The 15,777-nt window shown below is 38.3% G+C and overlaps 2 protein-coding genes across 2 annotated transcripts; both read right to left on the reverse strand.

The window, feature by feature from the left end:
* Window positions 1–10,307: 10,307 nt before the first annotated feature.
* LOC124722650 lies at window positions 10,308–11,241 on the reverse strand. The gene is made up of 3 exons (XM_047247796.1): window positions 11,187–11,241; window positions 10,496–11,061; window positions 10,308–10,337 (listed from the first exon to the last, which is right to left on the reverse strand). The coding sequence occupies exons 1-3, from the start codon at window positions 11,239–11,241 to the stop codon at window positions 10,308–10,310; spliced, it is 651 nt and encodes a 216-aa protein (XP_047103752.1).
* A 72-nt stretch (window positions 11,242–11,313) lies between these two features.
* On the reverse strand, window positions 11,314–12,063 carry LOC124722651. Its single transcript, XM_047247797.1, has 2 exons — window positions 11,688–12,063; window positions 11,314–11,471 (listed from the first exon to the last, which is right to left on the reverse strand). Exons 1-2 carry the CDS (start codon window positions 12,061–12,063, stop codon window positions 11,314–11,316), a joined length of 534 nt encoding a protein of 177 aa, XP_047103753.1.
* Between the last annotated feature and the right edge of the window lie 3,714 nt (window positions 12,064–15,777).

Consider the following 15,777-nt stretch of genomic DNA (forward strand, 5'->3'; position numbering starts at 1 on the left):
AGCACATCGATTCTATGTCATGAGCCAAACAACTAATTGTGTAGTGTTATGAAAAAAGCCTCATCAATGTTTTTGACAATCTTAGACAATAGACTATATTTTCACTATCAGCTAAAATGAATGTCAATTACATTCCCATTGTTGTTGTTGTTGTGGTCTTCAGTCCTAAGACTCGTTTGATGCAGCTCTCCATGCTACTCTATCCTGTACAAACTTCTCCATCTCCCAGTACCTACTGCAGCCTACATCCTTCAGAATCTGGATAGTGTATTCATCTCTTGGTCTCCCTCTATGATTTTTACCCTCCACACTGCCCTCCAATACTAAATTGGTGATCCCTTGATGCCTGAGAACATGTCCTATCAACTGATCACTTCATCTAGTCAAGTTGTGCCACAAACTTCTCTTCTCCCCAATTCTGTTCAATACCACCTCATTACTTGCATGATCTACATATCTAATCTTTAGCATTCTTTTGTAGCATCACATTTTGAAAAGCTTCTATTCTCTTCTCATCTAAACTATTTATCGTCCATGTTTCACTTCCATACACGGCTACACTCCATACAAATACTTTCAGAAATGACTTCCTGACACTTAAATCAATACTCAATGTTAACAAATTTCTCTTCTTCAGAAACGCTTTTCTTGCCATTGCCAGTCTACATTTTATATCCTCTCTACTTCGACCATCATCAGTTATTTTGCTCCCCAAATAGCAAAACTCCTTTACTACTTTAAATGTCTCATTTCCTAATCTAATTCCCTCAGCATCAAATGATTTAATTCAACTACATTCCATTATCCACGTTTTTCTTTTGTTGATGCTCATCTTATACCCTCCTTTCAAGACAGTGCCCATTCTGTTCAACTGCTCTTCCAAGTCCTTTGCTGTCTCTGACAGAATTGCAATGTCATCGACAAACCTCAAAGTTTTTATTTCTTCTCCATGGATTTTAATACCTACTCTGAATTTTTCTTTTGTTTCCTTTACTGCTTGCTCAATATACAGATTGGATAGCATCGGGAAGAGGCTACAAGCCTGTCTCACTCCCTTCCCAACCACTGCTTCCCTTTCATGTCCCTTGACTCTTATAACTGCCATCTGCTTTCTGTACAAATTGTAAATAGCCTTTCGCTCCCTGTATTTTACCCCTGCCACCTTCAGAATTTGAAAGAGAGTATTCCAGTCAACATTGTCAAAAGCTTTCTCTAAGTGTACAGTTGTTAGAAATGTAGGTTTGCTTTTCCTTAATCTTTCTTCTAAGATAAGTCGTAGGGTCAGGATTGCCTCACGTGTTCCAGCATTTCTTCAGAATCCAAACTAATCTTCCCCGAGGTCGGCTTCTACCAGTTTTTCCATTTGCCTGTAAAGAATTTGCGTTAGTATTTTGCAGCTGTGACTTATTAAACTGATAATTCAGTAATTTTCACATTTATATTCTTCTTGAAGTCTGAGGGAATTTCGCCTGACTCATACATCTTGCTCACCAGATGGTAGAGTTTTGTCAGGTCTGGCTCTCCCAAGGTTGTCAGTAATTCTAATGGAATGTTGTCTACTCTCGGGGCCTTGTTTCGACTTAGGTCTTTCAGTGCTCTGTCAAACTCCTCACGCAGTATCGTATCTCCCATTTCATCTTCATCTACATCCTCTTCCATTTCCATAATATTGTCCTCAAGAACATTGTCCCTGTATAGACCCTCCATATCCTCCTTCCACCTTTCTGCTTTCCCTTCTTTGCGTATAACTGGGTTTCCATCTGAGCTCTTGATATTCATGCAAGTGGTTCTCTTTTCTCCAAAGGTCTCTTTAATTTTCCTGTAGGCAGTATCTATCTTACCCCTCGTGAGATAAGCGTCTACATCCTTACGTTTGTCCTCTAGCCATCCCTGCTTAGCCATTTTGCACTTCCTGTCGATCTCATTTTTGAGACGTTTATATTCCTTTTTGCCTGCTTCAGTTACTGCATTTTTGTATTTTCTCCTTTCATCAATTAAATTCAGTATCTCTTCTCTTACCCAAAGATTTCTACTAGCCCTCGTCCTTTTACCTACTTGATCCTCTGCTGCCTTCACTATTTCATTCCTCAAAGCTACCCATTCTTCTTCTAGTGTATTTCTTTGCCCCATTCCTGTCAATTGTTCCCTTATGCTCTCCCTGAAACTCTGTACAACCTCTGGTTCTTTCAGTTTATCCAGGTCCCATCTCCTTAAATTCCCACCTTTTTGCAGTTTCTTCAGTTTTAATCTACAGTTCATAACCAATAGATTGTGATCAGAGTCCACATCTGCCCCTGGAAATGTCTTAAAATTTAAAATCTGGTTCCTAAGTCTCTGTCTTACCATTATATAATATATCTGGAACCTAGTATCTCCAGGGTTCTTCCATGTATACAACCTTCTTTCATGATTCTTGAACCAAGTGTTAGTTAAGATTAAGTTATGCTCTGTGCAAAATTCTGCCAGTTGGCTTCCTCTTTCATTTCTTAGCCCCAATCCATATTCACCTACTATGTTTCCTTCTCTCCCTTTTCCTACTCACCCATTACTATTAAATTTTCGTCTCCTTTCACTACCTGAATAATTTCTTTTATCTCAGCATACGTTTCATCAATTTCTTTATCATCTGCAGAGCTAGTTGGCATATAAACTTGTCCTACTGTAGTACGTGTGGGCTTCGTGTCTATCTTGGCCACAATAATGCGTTCACTATGCTGTCGTAGTAGCTTACCCGCACTCATATTTTTTTTATTCATTATTAAACCTACTCCTGCATTACCTCTATGTGATTTTGTATTTATAACCCTGTATAAGTCTTGTTCCTCCTGCCACTGAACTTCACTAATTCTCACTATATGTAACTTTAACTTATCCATTTCCCTTTTTAAATTTTTTAACCTATCTGTCTGATTAAGGGATCTGACATTCCATACATTCCATACTCCAATCCGTAGAACACGTTTTCTTTCTCCTGACAATGACGTCCTCTTGAGTAGTCCCCACCCGGAGATCCAAATGGGGGACTATTTTACCTCTGGAATATTTTACCCAAGCATGCCCTCGGGAAAAATTACTGCTGTAGTTTCCCCTTGCTTTCAGCTGTTCTCAGTACCACAACAGCAAGGCCATTTTGGTTAGTGTTACAGGGCCAGACTGTTGCCCCTACATCTACTGAGAAGGCTGCTGCCCCTCTTCAGGAACCACACATTCATCTGGCCTCTCAACAGATACCCCTCCTTTCTGGTCACACCTACAGTATGGCTATCAGTGTCGTTGAGGCACACAAGCCTCCCCATCAACGGCAAGGTCCATGGTTCATGGCTGGGTATATTCTCTGCGAATGTAAATATACATACAAACACGTATAATATTCCCATACTCTGTAACAGTAGGACATAAAATCAATGACGAATACAACTAGTCCATTTACAGCAGACCAACTGCAATGCACTTCACAACTAACGGAAACTACTAATATCACATGACTCTCATGACATACCTACCTCAAACAGTTGCCTTCTATAGGAACAGGTACTTTTGACAAAGGACCTGGTGTGTACCTTATACTACACATATGATGATCTATTGGGAATGACGTCATTAGCTGTAAACAGAAATCAATTTAGAATTACCAAATCCTATGAGAAAGTTCTTACTGCATGTCCTATCTTACAAGAAGCTCTCTTCACTCACACACTAAATAAATTATCTTTTACTGTCATGACAGGAAAACACAATTTACTATAGAAACAGAGAACTTACCACAGCATGAACACTATAGGAATAGAACTAAAATTGCCACTTACATTAAAATGATCATCTACTGAAAGAAATCATCTTCTTCAATAACTACGTTTTAAAAGAGAACATATTTAATTCTCAATCACATCATTTTTGCAGAAGATGCTGTCATTTATTATCTAGTAAACTCACAGATGATCTAAACAAATCCCAAAACAATATAGAAAAGATGTAATTTACACATACGAATGCCTAAAATACTGCTGCACTCCATGATAGTAGGCTCATGATTGCATAAAATTAGTTCATTAGCAACAATGTGAAACTCTGGATTCATGTACAGCATACTGTGGGACATTTGTTGTTGCAAATGTTCTTTTATAGTTAGTGTTGCATATAAGAGTACAAAGCACATGGATTAATTCCTGGAAATTTGTGAGAAATCTTACTCACATATGACACCACATTTCAACTACAGAAAATAATTTTAAAATGTATGGAACACACTTATCCTTTCAGCTCTACATCGCTCCAACAATGCCTCATTCCGATTGTTGGGGACTGTTGAGCACTTTTGGCAAATGGGGTGCATCCGGCCCTTGATTGTCATGTTGGTCAGCTACTACATTGAGAACCATAGGCGCCAGTCTCATAACCTGAGAGAGGCTGTGAGAGCTGTGTGCTGACCACATGCTCCCACATTTTCACACTTTGTGATGCATATGGGCTGAAGGTGACAAAGAAGTCAGTAGGTACCACTTGGTCCCCAAGACTCAATTGAATGTTGTTTATACACAAGAGGACATCACCTTTATCACATAACTGTGCTTCAATCCAAGCTATTCATGTTAGATTGACGATTTTTTCTCTCCATGTCACTATTTTGTGTTTGTAACCTTATTGCACAGCATCTCAGTGTACATGACTTTTCACTGCAAAAATACAAATCAGTAATGACCAACATGACTCCTCCAACTGAGCAATCATCATTTAAGATCTCTTATGAAATGAAGCACAATGAAAAGAAGCACAAGTGACATTTTGGAATTGATAGCATAATATACACTGTGGATGGTTTACCACATTTTAATAAACCAAAAATTAACATCACGGAATTCAGGGCATTGAGACTGGACTGTTGGGAATACTGAGAACGTCTTCAAAATAACTGCACTAAAAAACAAGAATGAAAAGGCCTCCTACTCCGCATACGCAGAAGTGCATAACCTAGCACAAACTATATGTCTGTGAAAACAACTGAGTAAGTGACAAGGTATTAACTTAGTAGCTGTAACAAGGTGAGAGCTTTACTCAATACAAATCACAACTTTTGATAACATTTATGGTACCAACAAATAATCTCTTTCTAGCAGCTTAAAACAACCTCACACCAATGACTTTCACAACAAAATTTTATTCTAACATATCCCCAGATACAGCCTCCTGAAAATTTTTTGATGTTAGTCTCTATGCACAAGTACCAACAGCAGAACTTAAAGCATGGACATAAGGTAACTGATACTTTCCAAACCATTTGATGGTAATTGTGTTAACTGGAAGTTTATCATGTGGCAGTCATGAAGTTTAACTAGAGGTAAAACTTCACAGATCAATAGCTACACAATAAAAACACCAAGAATCTGTGTGGTCACTGTAAGAAACTATTTCAGAGATACTGAATTTAATTGATGAAAGGAGAATATACAAAAGTGCAGTAAGTAAGCAGGCAAAAAGGAATACAAACGTCTCAAAAATGAGATCGACAGGAAGTGCAAAATGGCTAAGCAGGGATGGCTAGAGGATCAAAAGTAAGGATGTAGAGGCTTATCTCACGAGGGGAAAGATAGATACTGCCTACAGGAAAATTAAAGAGACCTTTGGAGAAAAGAGAACCACTTGCATGAATATCAAGAGCTCAGATGGAAACCCAGTTCTAAGCAAAGAATGGAATGCAGAAAGGTGGAAGGAGTATATGGAGGGTCTATACAGGGGTGATGTTCTTGAGGAGAATATTATGGAAATGGAAGTGGAGGTAGATGAAGATGAAATGGGAGATATGATACTGCGTGAGGTGTTTGACAGAGCACTGAAAGACCTAAGTCGAAACAAGGCCTCGGGAGTAGACAACATTCCATTAGAATTACTGACATCCTTGGGAGGGCCAGACCTGACAAAACTCTGCCATCTGGTGAGCAAGATGTATGGGACAGGCGAAATTCCCTCAGACTTCAAGAAGAATATAGTAATTCCAATCCCAAAGAAAGCAGGTGTTGACAGATGTGAAAATTACCGAACTATCAGTTTAATAAGTCACAGCTGCAAAATAATAACGCGAATTCTTTACAGACTAATGGAAAATCTGGTAGAAGCTGACCTTGGTGAAGATTGGTTTGGATTCCGTAGAAATGTTGGAGCACGTGAGGCAATCCTGACACTACGACTTGATTAAGGAAAGGCAAACCTACGTTTCTAGCATTTGTAGACTTAGAGAAAGCTTTTGACATTGTCGACTGGAATACTCTCTTTCAAATTCTGAAGGTGGCAGGGGTAAAATACAGGGAACGTAAGCCTATTTACAATTTGTACAGAAAGCAGTATTTCTATGGAGTGTAGCCATGTGTGGAAGTGAAACGTGGACGATATATAGTTTAGACAAGAAGAAATGTGGTGCTACAGAAGAATGCTGAAGATTAGATGGGTAGATCACGTAACTAATGAGGAGGTATTGAATAGAATTGGGGAGAAGACGAGTTTGTGGCACAACTTGACTAGAAGAAGGGATCGGTAGGTAGAACATGTTCTGAGGCATCAAGGGATCACCAATTTGGTACTGGAGGGCGGCGTGGAGGGTAAAAATCGTAGAGGGAGACCAAGAGATGAACACACTAAGCAGATTCAGAAGGATGTAGGCTGCAGTAGGTACTGATAGATGAAGAAGGTTGCACAGGAACTAGTTCATTACCAACAATATGCAACTCATAATGCATCTATATTGTAACATGTCATACCTCATGTTGTACTGATTGAAATGAAGCCTTAACGTATCTAGCCAGGAGTGAATTCCTTGGGTTTGCAAGATAGTGGACTGTTCTGTAATCGTGTTTGCTCTCGAATCAAGATTGAGTACCTTTTATTTTATTATGTTAGTACTGGAGAATAGAACACCATGTAAAGAAAATACTGTTGATGGTGATTCTAATGGTGTCAATTAATTTTTTTTGTTTTTATATTGATAAAATAAATGTTTGTGCCGTAACTACTGCAACTGAATAATTGGCATTCCCACAAGTACAAAGTCACTGCTGAAAGACATGTACACTGTCTGCTTGTACCGTGGAAAAGCAAAGCATATGTTACATGTGAAACTAATGCATCAGATCTTGAGCTCATGTCGTGTACTTCAACATCAAAATTGTATGTGTAATACCAAAGGCCAATTGTTGGCAGAAGATTTGAAGCATGAAATGCAACAAATTTTAAAAACAGATCTTGAAAACCCTAACAATGCACATCTCTTTCATGGGCAGAAAACTGTGAGATTCACAAACGACTTATGATCGTTTTATATTGTCTTGTCTGCTTCAGTCGAACTTATTGTTTAAGAGTTGCGGAAAATGGGCAGCACTAAAATAAAGTGTTTTTGTTATCCCTTTGTAAGTCCTGAGATCATAACATCCTTCTCTTACAATAGTGTTGAATAAGGCATGGTAGGTATATGAGACTTATTGTTATTTAAGTTAAGTTTGATACGCAATTGTTGTTTGAGATTGATGTCGCACAAAGAAATGATATGAAAATGAAATAAGTTTACTATTTAAATATAGTAATGGAAATGTTACTATTTTGGGGTAGTTTCTCATTTTGATGGAGGGTTAATTTCAGAACCAGTCTCAAGTAGTCTGTACTGTGTACATTTATGTATTTGATTAGTAATCTTTGCTTTTCTGTTATGAAAGTTACACACATGTTAACTAGTGTGTGTGAAGGGTGCTGTTTAGGGGATAGTACAAGTACTAAGAAAACTCTGATATGTTTGGCTAATGCCAAATTGATTTGTATTTACAGGTGATGACATCATTCCCAGTTGATTGTCAGAGTTGGAGTACTAGGTGTAAACCAATTCCTTTGTCACAAGTACCTATTCCCTTGGACGTCATTTGTTTGAGGTAGGTATGTTGTGTGACATTAGTATTAGTAGATCCTGTAACTTGTACAATGCATTACATCTAATGACATGACAGGTATTTGCACTTACCAGTGATATATCTGTATATTTTTGGTTAGGCAAAATTGTTGCCTTTGATACTGCTTTTAGAAGTTGGCATTGTTGGAGCAGTGTAGATGTGAAAAGATAGTAATTTGCATAGCTTTTAAAATTCCTATGTGTAGTCAAGAGTGGTCACGTTTGTCAGTAAATGCATTGTGCATATTCAAGATTAAATAATTTGGTTTGTAATCCTGTAGTGAACAGTGAATATCTATGTTACAACATTTCTCAACAAGAAGTGTCACATGGTATGTTGTGAATGTATCATGGGTTGCACGTTGTTGCTAATGGAGTAAATTTATATTGTAATTTTATTTTCTGAGCCTACTGTTACAAAGTGCAGGTGTATTTTGGGTGTTCATATGTGTAAATTACATCCACACGGAATGTAATTTACTTTCACTTTACCTGATAGTGTTAAAACAAGTTTCTACCAGAAAGCAAGTTTTTATGGCCTATAAAGAAAGGAAAAATGTATTTAGTAATATTTATTGGAATGTTTACATTGGTTGAGTGGCTACTTCACAACATAATCACTGACATTGTTGAGGCATTTTTGAAACCGTGCACCTCCAGGTGCATGCACATCTCATAGGACCCAGCTGCCAAAATCCAACACCATAACGTCCTTCCAGTTGGCACCTCAGCTTCAGTGTGGAAATGTATTGCAACAAAAAAGAATTCATGAGAAGGAATAGATGACAGCCACTTGGGCCAGTTCACAGCTGTAGTGCTGGTGGTTGAAGTTCTCCCATCAAAACTGATTCAGTAAATTTCATGTGGCATTGGCTGTACGGTGTCTTGAGTATCCTGTGTAAGAGATAAGAATTTTGGTGTCCTTTAATTGTGGCTTTTCACTGTTAAGTAGTAGACTCATTAACTGCTTCATTTCTATCACTACAACATGAAGTATGACGTGTTCAATATAGATGCAGCCTGTGTTGCATAATCCTGGTAATGAACTATTTTTGAACCATTATTTGTGTTCAGTGGCTAAAGTTACTGAGGACAATTCTAGTTTATGAGTCCTTGTGTGAAAGTGTGTGATGTGAGGTACTTTTGAGCTACTGGAAATAGCTTTCTTGTTGGTATCATATATGTTACGAAAAGGTGTGTATTGTATTGTGAAAAGCTTTGGCATTCTTATAGCTATTGACTTAATACTTTGTGTGTTACTCGACTTTATTGCAAGACATCTAGCATAGGGTATAATTATACGCTACTGCATATACAGAATAGGATGTTTCTTTGTTCTTGTTGTATAGTGTATTAAATTTGTCTGTTGGTCAGATATACAACTTTGTGAATGCACTGAAGATTATGTACTTTGAATTTTAAGGAAGTACATTAAAAACAGTGCAGACATTAAATGGGGTAACTGTGTACATTTTGAAGCATATTTCAAATATGTTTCCAATATTCCCAACAGTTCCGCTATATTGCATTGGTTTTTTGTGACTTTAGTTGTTGGTTTATGAACATACTGTAAACTGTCTATGTTGTATGTTATGTTATCAGTTACAAAATGTTTCCTGTTTTTGCAATTATCAGTGTTATATTTGTATATTTCTGGTCAGTCACAATTGTTGCCTTTGATACTGCTCTTGAGAAGTTGGGAATGTATATGTGAAAAGATAGGAAATGCCAATAGCTTTTGAAATTATTAGATGTAGTCAAAAAGTGGTCTCATTTATCAGTAAATAAGCCCAAGTGCCTCCCCAAGCGAGCTGCTAAATTGCGCCCCCCGCCCCCCTTTGTTTATGCAAAACGTTTGTGGAATTTTATTTGGCTAGTCTCAAAGCTGTTAATATGTGATTGTATGTAAACTGTCATGTTGACAGTTACATTCAGGATGACGGTATAGATGTAAATATAACTCCAAGCATTGAGAACAGCCACACTGTGAAAAAATCTATGTAGATCTGGAAAATAGAAACAAAAATTGCCACTGGTTGGTGACATTCTCTACAGATTTGTACAAAACAGTTGCTGGGCACTAACTCTAAAGTGGAATCAAACCTGATTGAATAAATCAAGCTAACTTTTATAAGCCTTGTGAATTTACTCAATTGTCCAAATGTGTGTGAAATCTTATGGGGCTTAACTGCTGAGGTCATCACTCCCTAAGCTTACACACTACTTATCCTATATTATCCTGAGGACAAATACACACACTCATGCCTGAGGGAAGACTCGAACCACCGCCGGGGCCAGTCACACAGTCCATGACTGCAGCGCCTTAGACCACTCGGCTAATCTAGCATGGCTTGAACTTACAGTTAACGTAAATAAACATTTTTCAATGGTTGTGAACATATAATGTATTCAACTGAAAACAAAATATATTTACAATTTAATGATAATTTGGTTTGAACAATAATATTTACGATAACTATTTAATGTTGAACAAAATAATAAACAACACAGTAAATAACCAAGACACTGATCATAATATAAAAATTTAAAAAAGTGCTAGACAAATCGAACCTTCCTAGCTTTTGCTTGTGCAAACTCTTTCACATGATCTGTGTAATGTAAGTCCTCCACAACCTCATTCTCAATCGATATTGTTGCAAGATCATTCAAATGAGTTTTGTTCATGGTTGATCGGAGGTATGTCTTTATCAATTTCAGTTTTGAGAAACTCCTCTTTCCACTCGCAACTGTCACTGAGAGTGTTAGGGGAATTCTCAGAGCAATGTTAACATTCGGCCAAAAATTATGTCTTCCCATAAACTTCAGAATCTCTTTTGGACCTATACCAGGTTTCAACAATGTTGAAAGCACTTTTAGTTCATCTCTCAACTCCAGTGCATCAATGTCGCTTGACTCATGATCTTGCAAAATCTCTGCGAGGTTTCTACACTTTGTGTCCAGGCTGTCAGGAGGTGTATTCTTCAGCTCGTCAATGTCGTAGAGATAATCAAAATAATCACAATGAGCTTTCAGTTGACTCAATCTCTCATCCAAAGATGTGATTACTATATCTAAAAGATAATAGTAGAATTCAATCTTATTTCGTTTTTTTGGATCATCTATTGTCTCATCCCTTCCTTCATAGGTAAAGTGTATTGGCTTCTTACTTCATCACCAGGATACACTTATCCATGGTAATGTCAGATCTTCTAGCTGTAATTCTTTAGCCAAATCCTTAGAATCCATCAAGAAAGACACAAACTTTTCTTCTGTTCTGCAGGTCTCATTTTATGCTTTCGTATTTCAAGCATTTCCATGCTCTCAGAAACATTTATGTCAGTGGTCTGGATGGTCTTACCGACTGCACTGATGTGAAGCACAATGTCATATCAGATTACCAGAGATGTGAGAAAGGCGTAAATTTTTATTTGATTCACAAGTAACCTTGTTTCGTGAGCGGTCATGCCATTGAATTTTTCTGATATCTGAACCAGTGCATCAAAAACATCTCCAATTTGAAACCTCAGCGGAGTAAGGTCATCAGTGGCTTCAGCAACAGGTTAGGCAGATACTTCTTCAAGACATCCCAATGTCGAACGGAGGACGAGAAGAAGACATACAAGCTTTTCACTGTCGAAAACATGGAAACAGCATATCTAGAAGACTAGCGGCATAGTTTACATCAGGATTCAATGAGTGACTCCTACATGGTACATAAAATGATTTCTTGTTCATATCTGAAATTCATTTCTGGAGATCAAACTTCTTTCTTGCCCTCTCATATTACACAATAGGATTTTTTTATCTTCCAAGAACTTGAGTACGACCTGCATCAAAGTGGAGCATAAAGAATCAGGCACTGGAAGAAATGCCAGGAAATGCTCCCAAATTTGGACATCATATACCCCGTGGAGTTTTGTCTCCTGGACAAAACGTACCACAACTGTCATCTGCTCAATGTTTGAAATATCTTGTGTGCAGTCCAGAATTATACAGTAATACTTTGCAGATTTCATCATTAATAGAATGTTGTTGGTTATAGATGATCCAATAAGATTAATTATTTGATTCTTTGTTTCTTTTCCAAGATAATGATGACCCTTGTTCTCACCTTCCTTTGTTCTGTGCAGGTGCTCCATCATCACAGTGTCAAACTTTCCGAAAAATTCAAGAAGTTTCTGTTGTTAGGCTGAAAGAGTGTATCTGTACTTCCTCTCAAAGGCAGATGGTGCTGACCCAGGAAATGAATTACTGCTATTAAGAGCTCAAGAACATTTTTCTAATGTTTGCTTTCAGTATTCAGAAGCCTTTGATGATGGGCATCGACAGTTCATGACTTTTTCAGTCCCTCGGAAAACACGATCCACTTTTTATGTGAATTCAAATGCTCAGTAGACTTCCTTTGACTTTTGAGATATGAAGTAAGGTGTCACCAGTAGCTTATACCATTCTTTGCAATTTTTACTGTAGATGACGAAAAAAGCTTGCAACAAAAAAGCTTGCTCTTTGAGTACACCTACCAATGTCCATCTGCTTCTTCTAAATTCTTCAAAGAATAGCTGTAGTGCACAGGGCTGAAACTCCGGTTGTCCGCGTTTTTAGGACATTCTTCAGTTTCCCTAATGCGCTTGGGGGACCTCGCATGACCAAAGTCATTCGAATGCAGTCGGTAATAATTTCCAGCCATCTTCTGGGATATGAGTCATTTGTGTTTTTCAGTTCAGGCTCGCCTTAAATCCCTTTTCCGGTGGTGAGTACCTTGGCTGATGTTCGTCTGGTATTTTCTGAATCGGGTTGCCTAATTTCAGTTCTGCCTGATGTTTCAATCGTGAAGCTTTCATCACAAACAGGTCTTGAGTCCCGACAAGGTCTGTTGAACATGTTGTGGATGGCCCACCGTCAGCATTGCTACTGTATACAGTGGTCGCAGTACTGTGTTCATCAACTTTCTGGTGATGTCCTGAAGATAAAGCTGTAGCTGCAGTACCTCCACTAGGATCTGTACTTTCAGGATCTATTTTTCCACCCTCACTGCTGCTAGGTCATTCTCTCTTGGGCTTGAAATATCGTTGTAGTGCATCCTTTTGCTTCTTATCATCATTTTCCTTCATCACCTGTCTTTTCCTATATTCACTGCCAGGCTGTCTTTATTTACTGTCGGGCATGTTTCGATCCAGCCTGCAAAGAATGATTACATGAAACTGACTGTTGCTGTCAGTGTATTAACTTTGTTTGCAACACACTTCCCAGACAATTTTCTGATATTCCAATGCACATAAATGGAAAATTATATTACTGTTAAGGAGATGAAGTCATAGGAATTGAGCCGTGTGAAATTTAATTTCGTGACAAATTTCACTACAGACGCAGGTGAAACAGTCAAAGAGTTGGACGGAAGACAATGGAGAGAGGAAGAATAAGTAGATGGAGTAGCATAATAATGCCATAAATACACAGCCGACCAGCGACGGGTACTAATGCTAGTCAAAATACATTAATTCACAGGACTGCGGTTGTTCTGTTCAAAGAACGGACACTCAACATCTGTCTTAATTTCCATGTACCATTTCATTCGTGTCTGATTATGGAGTAATGGGTAACAAGTTAGTCATCGCCGTATCACATCACTTTTCTTCGATTTATATTTATTCTAGCTATTGGGATGATGCATGCTTATTTGCCAAGTTGCCAAATTTTTGAAGTAACAGATCATAAGAAAAATAAATTTTCCTATTCTGCAATCTTGAAGGAGAAAAATTCTAAGTTATGGGTAACGTGCATGTACAATTCTAATTGTATGTTAAATGAAAAGTACTTGCCTATTACATCCCAAGTTGCAAGAAATTTGGACGTACCAATTCTTCTGTTCTTACGAAATGCAATGAAGGAGCTTCTGACCAATCGACTCCCCCTGCCATCTACAGAAACGAATTCTGTAGTTTTAGTTGTAGAGAATGCAACAATACCTATTGCCTGGAAAGGTGAAGTGGTGACTCGGCAGTGCCAGGAACTAGGTCACGTGACAAGGTAGAGCGAGGCTACGGTTAAACTAGAAGAAGAAGAAGCAAGAAGATCACAGTAGGTATTGACAGATGATATGGATAAATGTGTTGTCAGGCAGCAATTTGTATGGCATTGTGGACAATAGAAAGAAGTATGAAATTTGAGAAAACTGCACAACTTTTTTCAAACAGAAACGAGCTTCAAAGCCAGCAAGGAAATGGTTAGAAGCAATGTTCTGTCTATGGATTTTCGTTTTAGAAAGTGTCAAAATTAAGGTTTTGTTTTGTGCGAACGAGAAGGCATTGTTGCTAAAACACCGGACTTTCTCAGGTTTTCATTAGAATCAAAGTGACCATTCGTTTACTAAAATGATACATGGATTCACATGCATTGTACAGTAAATAAATGTTGGCAAAGTATTAGTGCGTGAGTAGTATTGTCAAACAAAAGTGCTGGTCAGAGTTCAGTTGTTGTTCAAGCAGGCGGAGACAGGTTTTTCATGGCTCAAAAACCAAAACGTCTATCACTCAGAAACGGATAGCAAAAATTTCCAAAAATACGTCAAAACCCAACTTATGCCTGGCTTATTAGCAATGTCTTTATCCCTTGTAATTACTCGGAGAGTATTTACCCATTCGGAATACTTCTAGCCATTGTAGGTGTTGGACATGTTTCACTGTAGTAATGTTCAACCATTTTCTCCATAATGCAGGAAGAATAAGACACTCAGAAAGTGCCATTGTAGGGCTTAACAAAATTGCTTCAGACATGTAACCACAGTATCGAACATTGTATTCGAATTTCCAAATTAGATTTCGTCTTCTGCAAAATTAGTTGTGAGTAAACAAACGCACAGCGTGTAACAGGCTGGCAGCACTCCACTCATAAGAATACTGGCTTGTACACCATACTGCTTTCCCCTCTCTGTTCCTACAGCGAAAACATGAAGATGCTGCCACAGTGGCGAGGAAGAAATTAGCCCTCCTCCCTCCCCTTGTTCAACAGGGGCAGCCGGCAGGTAGTCAAGGTACCGTACTACAATTCCCACCAAGGTTTGGTTTTGAATCCCCTGTTGGGCATGAATGTTGAGTTTGTCCTTTAAAAAAAAGGGGGCCGGGTGGGTGGCTTATTTGTTGCAAGTGCTGCCCCATGGGTCGCACTTTTTGCACATGCCTTGTGCCGGCCCTGGCTGTGCAATCCAAGAATAAATCCTTTTGCTTTGTAATTTTATAGAGAACAGCGAGTGTCTATACAAGAACATTGGAAACAAGACGTGGCATATCATATGTTGAAGATGTATCGTGGGTTGCACATTGATGCTAATGTACTATATTTGTACTGTTGAGCCTAGTGTTACTGAGTGCAGAAATAGTTTAGATGTTCATATGAGTAAATTACATCAACTGGGAATGTAATTCACTTTCATTTCAGTTGATAGTGTAAATACAAGTTGCAACCAGAAAGCAAGTTTTGACAACTGATAAAGAAAGAATAAATGTATTTAGAAATATTAATTGGAATATTTACATTTTTTGACTGGCTACTTCCCAACATAATCACCGACATTGTTGGCACATTTTTGAAACAGTCCACTTTCAGTTGCTTGCACATCTCATAGGAGTCATCCACCAACATCCTGGACACAAACGTCCTTCAGTTGGTCCCTCAGCTTCAGTGTGCAAATGTGTTGCTGCCAAAAAAGAAATCATGAGATGGAATAGGTGGCAGTGACTTTGGCCAAGTTTGCAGCTGTAGGGGTGGTGGTTTAAGTTCTCCCTTCTAAACTAATTCAGTAAGTTTCGTTTCGCATTGACTGTATGAGGTCTTGCAGTACCCTGTGAGTAAGATAA

This window comes from Schistocerca piceifrons, chromosome X, assembly GCF_021461385.2.
Source record: "Schistocerca piceifrons isolate TAMUIC-IGC-003096 chromosome X, iqSchPice1.1, whole genome shotgun sequence".
Classification (NCBI taxonomy): domain Eukaryota; kingdom Metazoa; phylum Arthropoda; class Insecta; order Orthoptera; family Acrididae; genus Schistocerca; species Schistocerca piceifrons.

Bases quoted from the DNA above. Each gene is read 5' to 3' on its own strand.
- LOC124722651 (XM_047247797.1), bottom strand. From the start codon at position 12,063: ATGGAGCACCTGCACAGAACAAAGGAAGGTGAGAACAAGGGTCATCAT. The intron at 11,472-11,687 runs GTTTGATCTCCA...CTGTTGCTGAAG, and splicing joins TATGAGAGGGCAAGAAAGAA to CCACTGATGACCTTACTCCG.
- LOC124722650 (XM_047247796.1), bottom strand. From the start codon at position 11,241: ATGGAAATGCTTGAAATACGAAAGCATAAAATGAGACCTGCAGAACAG. The intron at 11,062-11,186 runs GTTTGTGTCTTT...TTACCTATGAAG, and splicing joins ACCTGCAGAACAGAAGAAAA to GAAGGGATGAGACAATAGAT. The intron at 10,338-10,495 runs GTTCGATTTGTC...TTTTGTTTTCAG, and splicing joins CACAAGCAAAAGCTAGGAAG to TTGAATACATTATATGTTCA.